The 14,457-nt window shown below is 35.8% G+C and overlaps 1 protein-coding gene across 6 annotated transcripts; it reads left to right on the forward strand.

Moving 5' to 3' along the window:
• Window positions 1–7: 7 nt before the first annotated feature.
• odad3 (outer dynein arm docking complex subunit 3) lies at window positions 8–10,401 on the forward strand. 6 transcript variants are annotated; one of them, XM_067372705.1, is made up of 14 exons: window positions 8–135; window positions 486–598; window positions 687–764; window positions 904–1,107; window positions 1,457–1,564; window positions 3,574–3,675; window positions 4,048–4,173; window positions 4,307–4,429; window positions 7,224–7,367; window positions 7,449–7,609; window positions 7,726–7,882; window positions 8,826–8,975; window positions 9,147–9,231; window positions 10,151–10,401. In XM_067372705.1, the coding sequence occupies exons 1-14, from the start codon at window positions 51–53 to the stop codon at window positions 10,279–10,281; spliced, it is 1,767 nt and encodes a 588-aa protein (XP_067228806.1). In that variant the 5' UTR covers window positions 8–50; the 3' UTR covers window positions 10,282–10,401. The 6 variants fall into 6 exon arrangements, with proteins under 6 accessions (XP_067228806.1, XP_067228810.1, XP_067228805.1 ...); XM_067372709.1 differs by lacking the exon at window positions 1,457–1,564 and having other exon boundaries at window positions 928–1,107; window positions 10,151–10,396; XM_067372704.1 differs by lacking the exon at window positions 10,151–10,401 and having other exon boundaries at window positions 9,147–9,500.
• Window positions 10,402–14,457: the final 4,056 nt, after the last annotated feature.

Genomic DNA, 14,457 nt, shown 5'->3' on the forward strand with positions numbered 1-14,457 from the left:
GAGGAGACAGAAATCCAAATATAAACCTCAAAATAATAAAATACAGTAAAATGCCTGGCACGTCTGTCGCAGGGGGCATCAAGCACCCTATCCATGATCAAATTTCGGAGCTCCAAAGAAAAATTCAACTTCTGGGTAAGTTTTTATTTCAGATTTCGCCAGTTAAGCTGAAACAATTAACTGAAAACCTGCTTAACGTTAAATATTCAGTAATATTGTGGAGGTAGTGGAGTAACAAGTATTTCCATTATTTTATTATCATTTTTCTTATTAATAATTTATTCTCATGGACGGCAATGTTGTGTTATAATGTCAGCAGTCAGCCTGGAGTTATTGAATAGCAAAGTTGCTTCTGTAGCTGTTTAATACGTTTATATTAATTTTAAATTAAAGAGCTCAATAAAACTGTCTACAGAAAGTTAATATTGCATGACATGACACTCAACTTCCCATGGCCGCTGAATGTTTTTTTCACTGTCCACTAGAGGGAGACAGAAGCGCGTATTTCGAAAGCTCTCAGTCTGCTATCAAGAAGAACAGAGAAACCATCCTTCAGCTGAGGCAAGAGAATAAAAACCTGCACAAGAAACTGGCTGAGGTCAGACATTATGAACACACATAATCTTAAAATATAACCATATTTAAAGTATAGGCGTATTGATGGATATATTGGTCATGGTGTCCAGGGAGATGAACAACTTATCAAGGATGTTTTTCAAGGCCGTGGGGTGGAGAAAGCCTCATTCAGGAACATGTCTATGAAGGTGAGGTTAAATGAACCTTTATTCCAGTTATTTAATATTAATAGAAAGTAAAAACTTTTTTTAAACCCCTTTTTTCACTTCTGGTACCATCCAGTCAAATTTGCCTGTGGTTACAGAATCACCTGCAAATAATTTGTAGTTGACAGAAATGTTTGTTGTGCAGTCAGCACGGACGGTGCTGGAGAAGGAGGTGCGCGATAAAATGAAGAAGCTGAATGCTATGAAACACACCACTCAGACACAGAAGCAGCGTTTAGAGGAAATGAAGCTCCAGTACCAGAGCATGAAGCCACAGAGCAGAAGCCCTCTGCCTGACACCCAGAAACAAGAGGAGGAGGAAAAGGTAGAAATTGTATTTTTTCTAGGCATTTTGGATGAACACTGGTGAATCTCACAATTTGAGAATTGTCCAGGTTATTGTTATTTCCTCCCAAAATCAAAAGAAAAAAAAAAGCGTTAAGAAAATTAAGACTTATTTTTGACCCAATTTCTCTGTAAATTTACTGTATTTTGTAAAAAAAAAAAAAAATCCAAAACCATGTCCACAATGGACAATTATAAATTACACAATTTAAACAATGTATTTTTTGCATTGCATTCACAAGAATACATATTTTTTTTACATACCATAATGACCATAGACATATATACATAGATGCCTCTTTACCAGCTGTTTCAATGGGCCGCTATAGAGAGTATGCATTGACATCACTTTCCTGCCGGAACACGCTCCGTCAGCTGGACTGAGTGGCAAAAGAACCTGCTGCATGACTGGATTTAATAGGGGAAACTGCGAAAATGTGAGTAAAAGAAACGATTACTCTAAACCTTGGGCTCGAAAGTGTTCATTTTAACATCACAAAGAAACCTAATCCATGGATATTGACGTGCAGCCAGGATTTGTGTTTCCAGACATTTATATGTGCCTGATTTTGATGCCTGGGAAATACATAAAGCAAATCTGCCAATGAAAGCCTTAAAGGATTAGTTCACTCTTAAATAAACTTTTCCTGATAATTTACTCACCCCCATGTCATCCAAGATGTCCATGTCTTTCTTTCTTCAGTCGAAAAGAAATTAAAGTTTTTGATGAAAACATTCCAGGATTATTCTCCTTATAGTAGACTTCAATGGGCACCAAACAGATGAAGGTCAAAATTAGTTTCACTGCAGCTTCAAATTATTCAACACGATCCCAGACGAGAAATAAGTGTCTTATCTAGTGAAACCATCGCTCATTTTCTGAAAAAAATTGAAAATTATATAAGTTTTAACCTTAAATGCTCATCTAGAACTAGCTCTCTTCTTCTTCTCCTCTATTTGAATTCCAGCAGTGTAGACACTGCTAAGTGTATTACTGCCCTCCACAGGTCAAAGTTTGAACTAATTGTTATATACTTGCGCTAGCATATTGCATATATATATATATATATATATATATATATATATATATAATTTTCAATTTTTTTTAGAAAATGAGCGATGGTTTCTCTAGATAAGACCCTTATTTCTCATCTGGGATCGTGTTGAACAATTTCAAGTTGCAGTGAAACTAATTTTGACCTTCATCTATAAGGAGAATAATCCTGGAATGTTTTCATCAAAAACTTTAATTTCTTTTTGACTGAATAAAGCAAGACATGGACATCTTGGATGACACGGGGGTGAGTAAATTATCAGGAAAAGTTTATTTAAAAGTGAACTAATCCTTTAAATATAACTAAGTAGGTCTAAATCGGAGTGATCACTTATATCAATGTTATATATGTCGTCATATCGTCCAGCCCTAAAACGTAAAGTTTTTGTTAGTGTTTATTTAAAAACACCCAATTATGCAGAGTATGAGGCGGTAAATATTTGATGAGTTGTCAACACAATATATAACAATACAATATATAGGGTATGATTTTACTGCAAAATCCAACATTTTACACAAAATGATAACTGCAAGTCCATTTGTTATGTGAATTGCAGTGATCCATTTGTTTCTTTTTCTCTGTAGCTTTCGGCAGTCTGTAAAAATATACCTCAGAACTATTTGTACAGTCAATCGCAAAGCTTTTTCCCATTTTTGATGTGTTTTGTGTGTTTTTCGCAGCATTCAATCTGAAAACCAATGCTGCCACACAGTGGGCGTAACCGCAGTCATAACTGTCGACGGTGACATCACGTGCATACCCTCTATACATAAGCCGTCCGCCATATTGGAACAGTCAAAGTCAATCAGTGTACACTCGAGAGCAAGTTGACTGCGTCTGCAACCATAGTTATACGCAAGTATGAATATCTATATCTCCAATAGACTTCAGCAGATGATTTTCATAGGATTTAATACAACACTACAAGACACTAAACCATATTTTCAAAACCTGTAATATTGAGTTAATACATATAAAAACACTAACCAACACATTCTCACCTGTGAAAGGTTATCTTAATTTCTTTGGGAATTTAAATCTCGGCAGTTTTTACAACCAGAGGCTGCGCAATGTTGTGACATCTGTGAGTGGCGACAGCATCTGAAGTGTTGACCGTTTAAAGATGGCGGACACGTTAACATGTATGGAGTGGTCCAATGTGGCATCTATGTATACATATCTATGATAATGTCACAGTAGAGAAGGGAACCAGTAGGTTTCCCTAAGCAGTCATTCTTATGTAAATTCTTTTCTTCCTTCTCTCAACCCTTTCTTCTTCCTCTCTGTCATGATTAGTGGTAAGCGGAGTGTTTACAACCTGTATTGATGAGCACATTTAAATATGTTAGTTCAAGCAAGAAAATGAATGAACTTGTCTGCTTGTTGTATAGAAATTGCGCATTCTGGAAAACCGTTTGGAGAAAACGCAGCTGAAATGTCATGAAGCAGAGCACATAATGCGAGGATACCTCAAACTGAAGGAGCATCTACAGGTATCTGAGAAAGAACAGATGAACTGGATTCATCTACAGACTGACACAGCACGATAAACTCAAACAGATGTGTAATATAAAGCATTATACCACATATATGTGATAGGGGAAAAAATAAAGCAATCCAATGACACTCATACACTACGATTTAAAGTTTGGGGTCAGATTTTTCTTTTTGAAAGAAATTAATATTTTATTTAGCAAGGATATATTAAATTGATTATAAATAACAGTGAAGTCTTTTACATTTTTTATTTCAAATAAATTCTGTTATTTTCAACTTTATATTCATCAAAGAACCAAAACTTTTGAACAGCATGATAAGTAAACATTTATGATTATCTTTTTATGATTATAGTTTTGTTTCCTCAGGAAGACAGTCTTACATTTCAACCACAGCTGGACAGGATGGAGGCAGAGATTCACCGGCAGACACAAGTGCTCAAAGAACTACAGGTCATGAACAGCGACGCCCACTTGTCAAAGGATGCAGCCAAGGTAAAGACAAAGCATTTAATGAAAAATGTAATGACATAATAAAGCAAGCATATGTGCCAAGGGAAAGGTCGTGCAAGTATTGCTGATAGTAAGATGTGTGTGTGTGTGTGTTTGTGTGTGTGTGTGTGTCCAGGCTGAGCTGCAGCTTCAGGAGGAGCAGGTGTACAGAGAGCGCAGAGAGAGAGAGAAAATACTCTCCCGCTACAAGAAGCAGGCGGAGGAGAAGGTGGCTCAGGCAGAGAGGATGAAGAAAAGAGTGAGCTTCATCCATCACACATCAGCTAACAATGCAATACTCATAAAAATATGTGTGTCATACTAATAGCACTTCTCATGTGAAATGCACATGAGACTGGAATCGCAATTGATGTTAATAGAGCTTGGTGTGAAAGGGTTAGTTCACCCTAAACTGAAAATTCTGTCATTAATTTTTTCACCTCTCTACGGGGTTGTTCCAAACCCGTTAGACCTTCGTTCATCTTCAGAACACAAATTAAGATATTTTTAACGGGTTTTATGGGTTTGAAATGACATGAGGGTGAGTACTTAATGACATAATTTTCATTTTTGGATGAACTAACCCTTTATCACATTGCTAAGGTCACTACACACACAAAAAAATTAAATGATCAGTTCAATAAAATATAAATATATGCACTACCGGTCAAAAGCTTGGAATAGTAACGATTTTATAATGTTTTTGAAATAAGTCTCTTATGCTCACCAAAGCTACATTTATTTGATGAGAAATATTGTGAAATATATTATTACAGTTTAAAATTATAATGTATAATTTATGCCTGTGACGCAAAGCTGAATTTTCAGCATCATTACTCCAGTCTTCTTGTCACATGATCCTTCAGAAATCATATGCTGATTTGATGCTCAAGAAACATTTATTAGTATTATCAATGTCGAAAGAGTTTTTGCCACTTAATGTTTTTGAGGAAACAGTCAGTGATAGGCTACTGTTCAAAGGTTTGAGATAAATAAAAAGAGAAATGAATACTTTTATCAAGCAAGGACAAATTAAATTGATCAAAAGTACCATAAAGACAATCACAGTTTCCACAAAAATATTAATATTTTCAACACTGATAATAACCATTATTAATAATTGAGCACCAATAATAATCGATAATAACTGAACATCAAATCAGCATATTAGAATGATTTGAATAAAAAATTCAGCTTTGCCAACACAGGAATAAATTACATTTTAAAGGTGCCCTAGAACTTTTTTTAAAAAGATGTAATATAAGTCTAAGGTGTCCCCTGAATGTGTCTGTGAAGTTTCAGCTCAAAATACCCCATAGATTTTTTTATTTTAATTCATTTTTTTAACTGCCTATTTTGGGGCATCATTATAAATCAGCCGATGCAGGGTGTGTGGCCCCTTTAAATCTGGTGCTCCACGCCCCAAGAGCTTGCGCTTGCCTTAAACAACATAAAAAAAGTTCAAACAGCTAATATAACCCTCAAAATGGATCTTTACAAAGTGTTTGTCATGCAGCATGTCTAATCGCGCAAGTACAGTGTTTATTTGAATGTTCACATTTGATTCTGAATGAGTTTGAGGCTGTGCTCTGTGGCTAACGGCTAATGCTACACTGTTGGAGAGATTTATAAAGAATGAAGCTGTGTTTATGAATTATACAGACTGCAAGTGTTTAAAAATGAAAATAGCGACGGCTCTTGTCTCCGTGAATACAGTAAGAAACGATGGTAACTTTAACCACATTTAACAGTACATTAGCATCATGCTAACGAAACATTTAGAAAGACAATTTACAATTATATCACTGAAAATATCATGATATCATGGATCATGTCAGTTATTATCGCTCCATCTGCCATTTTTCGCTATTGTCCTTGCTTACTTACCTAGTCTGATGATTCAGCTGTGCACATCCAGACGTGTAATCCCTTTCATAATGTTGGGAACATGGGCTGGCATATGCAAATATTGGGGCGTACACCCCGACTGTTACGTAACAGTCGGTGTTATGTTGAGATTCGCCTGTTCTTCTGAGGTCTTTTAAACAAATGAGATTTATATAAGAAGGAGGAAACAATGGAGTTTGAGACTCACTGTATGTCATTTCCATGTACTGAACTCTTGTTATTTAACTATGCCAAGATAAATTCAATTTTTGAATCAAGGGCACCTTTAATATATATTCAAATAGAAAACAGTCATTTAAATTGTAGTAATATTTCACAATATTGCTGTTTTTACTGTATTTTTTATTTTATTTTTTAAAAAGCATCAGAGACTTATTTCAAAAACATTAAAAAAGATCATAATTATACCAAACTGTATCTTTCTGTATCTGCTCTTTTCACTAAGCCTTCTCCGCTTGGTCAAAACTAATAATCTAAAGGCCAGGATACACCAAGCCAACGGTCAGTCAAAGGCGGGCCGTCGGCAAGTGTCTGTCGGGCTATGATGCCCAATTCAGCATGTTGAATCGCCGTCAGGCTGTCGTGAGAGTGGGAACTCTGATTGGATGTTCACTTTAACAAACAAGTGCATGAGAATTAAAGCAAAAGTGATGCAAGAGATAACTCAAGACGGCACAGACAGAAGGCTGGGCTAAAATTATGTTATCCTACCCGTGCATTTCAAAACGCGAATATTTTTATAACAACATAAGCCACTTAAAATGAAGAAAGTTATCAACATAACTGGTATTCAAAATGGTAAGCTGCTTTGTTTCGTATATCTGTGTATATCTCTATATCCTTGTTTCAGTTTCTCCTTTTGAATGACGAATACGCTATAGACTATTGTTACCTGCTGATATAGACGGTTATTTCCTTACATGGAGGTGCAGAACGCATGTGCTAGTTTGCAGTCAGCTGTAGTCTGTGTTGTGTTCAAGCGCGGCTTTTTGGTCCAGATACAGCCGACGCGAGGTGACAACACCATCGATTTTTGTCGCCGCTAGTTCTTTGAAGTCGGCTTGGTGTGTCCCAGGCTTTAGAATGATTTTGTCAAGTTTATTCATCCATCTCCCCTTCATTCCCCTTCTGTCTGTCACATCCAGCCCCAGTGGGCGGCCATGCACCCCGATGAGCTGAGCAGTGAGGCCCAGCACAGTGCCAACCCAGTAGAAGAAGTGGAAGCCATCTCTACTTTTGAGGAAGCTTTCCAGCGCATCAAAGATGCCACTGGAGTCACAGACTCACGGGTGAGGACAGAATTCGGTGTATATAGATTACGCTTTTTCTTGTGTTAAGCTAATGTTTATTCATGATTTCTCTTATAATAGGAAATAGTGGACAGGTTTATCTCTCAGGGAGAAACACAGGAACATTTGGAGAAGATGAAGGCAGAAAATGAGAGAATGCTGCTTCAGCTGAATAAAGAGAAGAATACACTGCAGACTGAGCTTCAGGATATGAAATACTCTCAAAAAACTGAACTCCTAAGGTGAGAGCAGACATTGTAGGTTGAATAGTTCTATGATATCACTTCACATGCTCTGTTATTGTGACTGAATAATAACATAACGTCACTCTCTTCTGTGAATATGTTTGATTGTTTAGCGGCCAGCAGAAGCTGCAGGATTGTGAGCGTGACCTGCAGCAGGAGCAGCAGCGCCGTGATGCGGTTAAAGACCGTCTGGACAGACTCGCATATACACTAAACACTGTCAAAGCAGGAGTGCAGCAGCTCAGTGACAAACTACAGCACATACCGCTGGTACTAATGAATCCTGTCAAATACATTAAACATACGATACACAAAACACTGCTTTTCATGAACCCCGGTTAATTTCAGAAATGTGTTTTTGCAAATAGAAGGTTTTGAGGAACTTGAGGTTACTGCATAGTTTCCTGGAATTTAAAGAGGTCATTTCAAAGTGTATTTTCTTCCCTAAGGTCCATTTATAATGTTAGTCAAGGTTTCTTGCACCAATAATTCTTTCATTTGTTTATAATTTAGTTGACCTTAAACAGGCTGTTTTTGCCACAGTACATTTAAGACGTCTCTGCAAATGCCCTCTGTAATGTTTGTTTAACCCATTTGCATGTCAAATGAGCATTAATACTTCATACAGTTGCAGTTTAATAAATGTAATTTTTAATTCTAGTATGGGAATTCTGAAGGTTACAGTATGTTTCATAGTACATCATACTGGTATGTACTACCAACTAACCCAAGCTGCATTATTTGATTAAAAATACAGTAAAACAGTAATATTGTGAAATATATTTTTACAATTTGAAATAATTTTCTATTGTAATATATTTAAAAATGTTATTAATTCCTGTTATTTTTAATTTTCAGCTTCATTACTCTAGTCTTCAGTGTTACATGATCCTTCAGAAATCACTCTAATATGCTTGACTGGTGGTCAAGAAACATTTCTTATTATTATCAACGTTCAAATGGAAATCTTTTGTTACATTATAACTTTCACTTTTGATCATTTTAGTGTGCCCTTGCTAAATAAAGTGTAATTAGAATGTTGTTTGTGTAAAATATAGAAATTGCATAAGAAATATTCATTAAAAGTGACCAGAGTTGTTTTCTATAGTTTATTATTAAGGAAAAGTTTTTACATTCAATTGATGCATGCATGAAATGTATGTAACTGAGCAGAGATTAGAAATATCTGAGTGTTTCTCGTGGTCTCTGGCAGATGGAGGGTCCGACACCACAGCTGCCTCCAGACTCAGATGAACACACGCTGCAGCTGCTGTCTGAGGCTGAACAGAAACTGATGCTGCTAAAGGAGGAACTACAGGGCAAAGATCTGACAACCACCCTGAAGGAGATGGAGGAAGAAGAGGTGAGGAACAATGATTAGTCAAGTTGGTGTTATTGTATTTTGGCTTGTTAAGGATGTGTAACTATTGACAGTTTTGTTTACTTTAGGAATATGTCATATTTGAAGTTTTTTTTAAGTTGTAAAATAATGCTTACTAATATTTTAATGTTGTTTTTTCAATGCCCCATGCAGTTCCAAGCCAGGATAGCAGGGAAACTACCCCAGTACAACACGCGCATTCAGTTGCATATGAAGCAGAAACAGGACCCTTTTGATGGTGAGACACTAGCTCATATCACCATGGAATCTTATTTCTGCCACATTAGAAAAAAAATCATGCTTTGGTCAAAATGTTGTCACAATTATGATTTTTTTTGTCATAACTATGACTTTTTTTATCATAATTTCATCTTTTTATGTCATAATAATTGACTTTTTATCTCATATTTTCAACTTTTGTCATAATTGACTTTTCCTAATAATTCATTTTTTATGCCATAATTGAATTTTTGTCTCACAATTTTAACTTTTTGTCATAATTATGACTTTTCCTGATAATTTAAGCTTTTTTGACATAATTGACTTTTTATCTCATAATTTCAACTTTTTGTAATAATTATGACTTTTCCTGATAATTTAAATATTTTAAGCCATAATTGACTTTTTGTAAAAAAAAAATTGACTTTTCCCAATAATTCAATTTTTTATGTCAAAATTATGGCTTTATTTATTTTTCCCTCCCCTAATATGGCGGAAATGGGCTTCCGTACATATATCCTATTTCTGAATTCAAATTAATCTGGAGGTTTTTTGGGCCATGAAGTCATGAATGTCAGGGTATTATACTGTAAAAAAAAAAAAAAAAAAAACTCCTCAATAATATCTGATGTAGTACAGTTCAAAAGCTCCCTCTTATAGAGAAGATGTTCACCTGTGCTCTCTTGATTTAGTTCCATTCCTCTATCTGTACACTGTGTGGTAGTTAAAAGCTCTCCTAGTGTACAGAGTGGTGGTGGATTTGTTAATGTCTCAGGGGCCAGATCACATTTACATGTGATTGTGTGTGTGACAGAGAGACTGGCCTATGGGTACATGAGAACTATGAATGCTGTTGATCCATACTGTATGTACAGGGAACAATAACAGAACGGTTACGTTTAGCAGAGAGCACACCTGCATGTCTTTTCTGTCAACAGATGAGGACGACAGCGGCGATGATGAGGGTGATATCATCACCCGTGTCACCCTGAAGCACCAGTCGCAGTCAATCATTGACGCAAATAACAAGAGGAAGACTCGCATTAAAAAGAGGAAGGGCAAAATGTGATCTGATCCAGTCACCAACATTTGACAGTTTAAACCATGATCAGCTGTAGCTTTATCTCCCTTCTGCACATTCATGCTTTGGAAAATAAATGAATTATTCAGTTGATGCAGTTGATTTTAATAAATGTATTAGCTGCTTGAGTTGTTTTTGCATGATTACTTGCATGCCAGACGACTTGTGACTCTAACGTGACACCTGGTAATCTCAGTTCTCACATGACACATGTGACACCCGTGTTGAAGATACCATCTCAGCACAGAATTTGAAAAATGTCCTGTGGATCCCTTTGATTGTTTCTAGAATTGACTGCATGCATGCACATCATCATTGACATTTACAGTATAATGTTACAAAAGAATGCTGTTCATAAGACAATCCTGAAAAAAAATTGATCACTGCTTCCACAAAAAATAAGCAGAACAGTTTTCAGCATTGATAATAATAAGAAATGTTACTTGAGCTTCAAATCAGCATATTAGAATGATTTCTGAAGGATCATGTGACACTGAAGACTGGAGTATTGATGATGAAAATTCAGCTTTGCATCACAGAAATAAATTACATTTTAAAATATATTCAATTAGAAAACAGTTATTTTAAATTGTAGTAATATTTCACAATACTATTGTTTTATTGTATTTTTGATCAAATAATACAGCCTTGGTGAGCAAAAGAATCTTTCAAAAAATATTGCAGACTCTAAAGATTTTAGTAGTAGTGTATAGTATAAAATTAAAGTGGTCATTAATTATGCAAAAATTATATACTTTTGAAAAAAACTGAATTTCATCAATGATTTGACATCAACATTGTACAAATCTTGGATGTCTTCATAACAGAGATATTCAGATTATTCATCCCTTGATGGCATAATATTGTTTCCTATTTTTAAGAACAAATCCCTTTTGAGAATTGTTTCATAGCAAAACATGATCACAGACCGTTTACAGGTATACAGTAAATCAATGATATTCCTGCAACATATTAAGCAGAATGACATTTCCATGTACAGTTTCCCTGTCTATATTATTCTAAAGTCCTTACCTGACCTTGTTATATAACACTTTGAAGGCACTGAAGCAGAAAACCGTCTGAGCTGTACACCAAGGTATAAGAGGGTGTGTGCATTTCATTAGCCATTAGTGCTGAAGCATGCACTTAGAGATAATAAAGTTATAATCTAGGGTTCTTTTCTGTGCATGTCATGGTTTTATCATCCCCATTGTATCTCTGTTTCAGCTAATTATCAGCATTAATGAATCTTTATTCACAATTGTAAATTAGAGTTTAACACCAATGAAATCACTGCTGAGAAAACAGGTTTATTTTGGATTTTAGGATTAGTTTTCTGTTCCATCTCCCGTAAATAAGGGTTACGTAAACAATATAAAATATGAAAAGTGCAAACTCCAGAGAAATGTGTCTGTCATTTTTTTAAACATGCTTCTTCCTGTTAAATTCCACAAATACAGGACTTTGGTTTGGTGGTCTAGGACTTGAAGGCACAATATATAAGATTTATGGATTAAAATATCCAAAAACCACAAGAACAATGATCTATATTTTGTTGACTTGTGTACTTACATTATCCCAAATGATTTCAAGAATGTTTAAATTCAGAGAAATAAGCAATTTTAACCAGGACACGGAGCATGTCCGTGTGTCGCCTATCAAAGACATCATATCCACAATTGCTCCAGCGGCCTCTTTCTGCTCCCGCAGCACTCGGCCCCGCTCTGGTTTACACTACAGCAACATTAAAGGTGCTAAAGAGGATCTTTTCGTAGACTGAGAAACCAAAGACTGCACTCTAAAAAATGCTGGGTTAAAAACAACCCAAGTTGGGTTGAAAATGGACAAACCCAGCAACTGGGTTGTTTTAACCCAGCGGTAGGGTTAAATGTTTGCCCAACCTGCTGGGTAGTTTTATTTAACTCAACTATTGTTTAAAAATTACTGTATTGCTTAATTAAAATGAACCCAAAGTATGTTGGAAATGAACAATTATTAATGTTCAATGAATAATTATCAAACAATAAACATTTATTAAATTGCTTATTAATAAACTATTAAATTTATATTAATAAAATATTAAAGCTTATTAATAAACATTCACCTTTTGTCTATTATTGTTGCCTCTAATTGCATCTGGTTTTTAATTTCCCAACTATTTTGGGTTCATTTTAAGCTAGCCATATAGCAATTTTTAAATAATAGTTGGTTTAAATAAAACTACCCAGCAGGTTGGGCAAACATTTAACCCAACCGCTGGGTTAAAACAACCCAATCGCTGGGTTTGTCCATTTTCAACCCAACTTGGGTTGTTTTTAACCCAGCATTTTTTAGAGTGTGTTAGTGAGTTTTTGAAATGAGCGCATGCGTAAGAACAACCCCCCTCCTTCACAGCTCATTTCGAGGGAACGCCTGCCAAAACTCGTGCATGAGTGTTTGTTTACCACCGGCATTCGCTGTGTTGTGTTAGTGGATTCATTATGTCGGACTCACTGCAGGTAACTCATAATGTGCAGTTGTTACTCCTGTCTCCTGTGGAGTGTGGAAAGTTACTGGAGCGCGCAGCCGCGCACGTCTCTCACAAGGAACGTCACGGCAGTGATTGACAAGCCAGAGGGCCAATCGTTTACGCGATCATTGGCTGATGTTTTTAAGGCCCTACCTCGTGCACAAATGATGTATATTAATATTATTCCTTTCAGTGCACCTAATAAATAGTCTTTTATCAGTTAGTAAAGACAGTTTCAAGTAATATTGCAAAAATGTATAAAACAAAACATCCTCTTTAGCACCTTTAAACATGAACATGATTTCTGCTTGAGCCCCATCCCAATTCTTTTCCACCGGCTGTAGACGTGAAGGCATCGTCAAGCTACACCTTTGTTTTGAAAAAGCGACCTGTAGTGGCGAAAATTCACATATTGTTGTTTTAATGCAATGTGTTGTGAGATACATTATCTAACATGAAACTGACCTTGCATGCTACTGTATAAATGTTACTATTAATTTAATATTCATTAATTTAATGTTTTTTGCTAGAAAACATTTTCAGATAATGCCAAATGCATATGTTTGCATTGATTAGGGTTTTATTTCCGTATGCTGACACATCTCATAGATATCCAAAACTACGAATAAAAGATTTACATGAACATAACACTCGTGAATAAAAATCAATAAGACAAAGAGCCATAGTTGTAATTCAGTAGGCTATATAAATACATAGTTTTGTATTAGTCTGAATCATGCAACCTGATGAGCAACTATTTGACATTTTCTCTGCTATTTCATAATTACCTTTGCAGTCTGGCAACCGCGCGAGCTTCAGGTACACGTGCAACCACACGAATTTACTCCTCGTGAGCGTCAAAGCGTTATTGTTTCCACGCTACATGTAAAGACAACAGTGAGTTTTGCTTATAGGACACTCACTTGTGTTCAAAACTAAGTTTAAAGGGGAGGTGGTATGGCTTATAAATCGGAAAAAGGAGGCCTGCATCTTTGTTTACACGGTGAAATCTGCAGGTATTTGAATTTAAACACTGTTTAATGGAATGCATGGTTTATTCTTCGGGCAAATATTTGAGAGTCATAAGGAAATTTTATGTAAATCATAATTAAGTGTGGTTCAGGACAATTATTAAATCTTAAAGTTTTAACAGAAATACCCACAATCTGTGTTGTGATATTAGTAGAGCACACGTGGTCACTTTTTCTTTTGGAGTTATCACCCATCTTTTACTTTTAGTGTCTAATTTGCCTTTCAGAATTTAACATTTTAAATGCTTCACATTGTGCACTTTAATAGTAGTTTATATTTACAGTTACTACAGATAAACATACAAGAACAGTGAACTATACTGTTACTGCTAATTAATGCCAGAAAAAGGAGATATTGTGTCAAAGAAAAGGATGCACTGAGTGGAAAAAAACAAACTGACAGCCCATTAGTCTGTGCAGACAATCAGATGATTGTGTGAGTGTGTTCATGTTAGTCAGCATGGAGAGAATCAGAGATGGATGGATGAGAATTGCAGGGTTACTAGAGTTTAGATGACCTCCTCAGTTCATAGTCACTTGTGCAGTAGACATCAGGTCTCTGCGTCAGGACATGAGGGATGTTTCTGGAAGGTCATGGCATCCCATCTCCTGGTTTTAGCAGAG

The sequence above is a fragment of the Chanodichthys erythropterus genome, chromosome 21 (genome assembly GCF_024489055.1).
Source record: "Chanodichthys erythropterus isolate Z2021 chromosome 21, ASM2448905v1, whole genome shotgun sequence".
NCBI classification, from domain to species: domain Eukaryota; kingdom Metazoa; phylum Chordata; class Actinopteri; order Cypriniformes; family Xenocyprididae; genus Chanodichthys; species Chanodichthys erythropterus.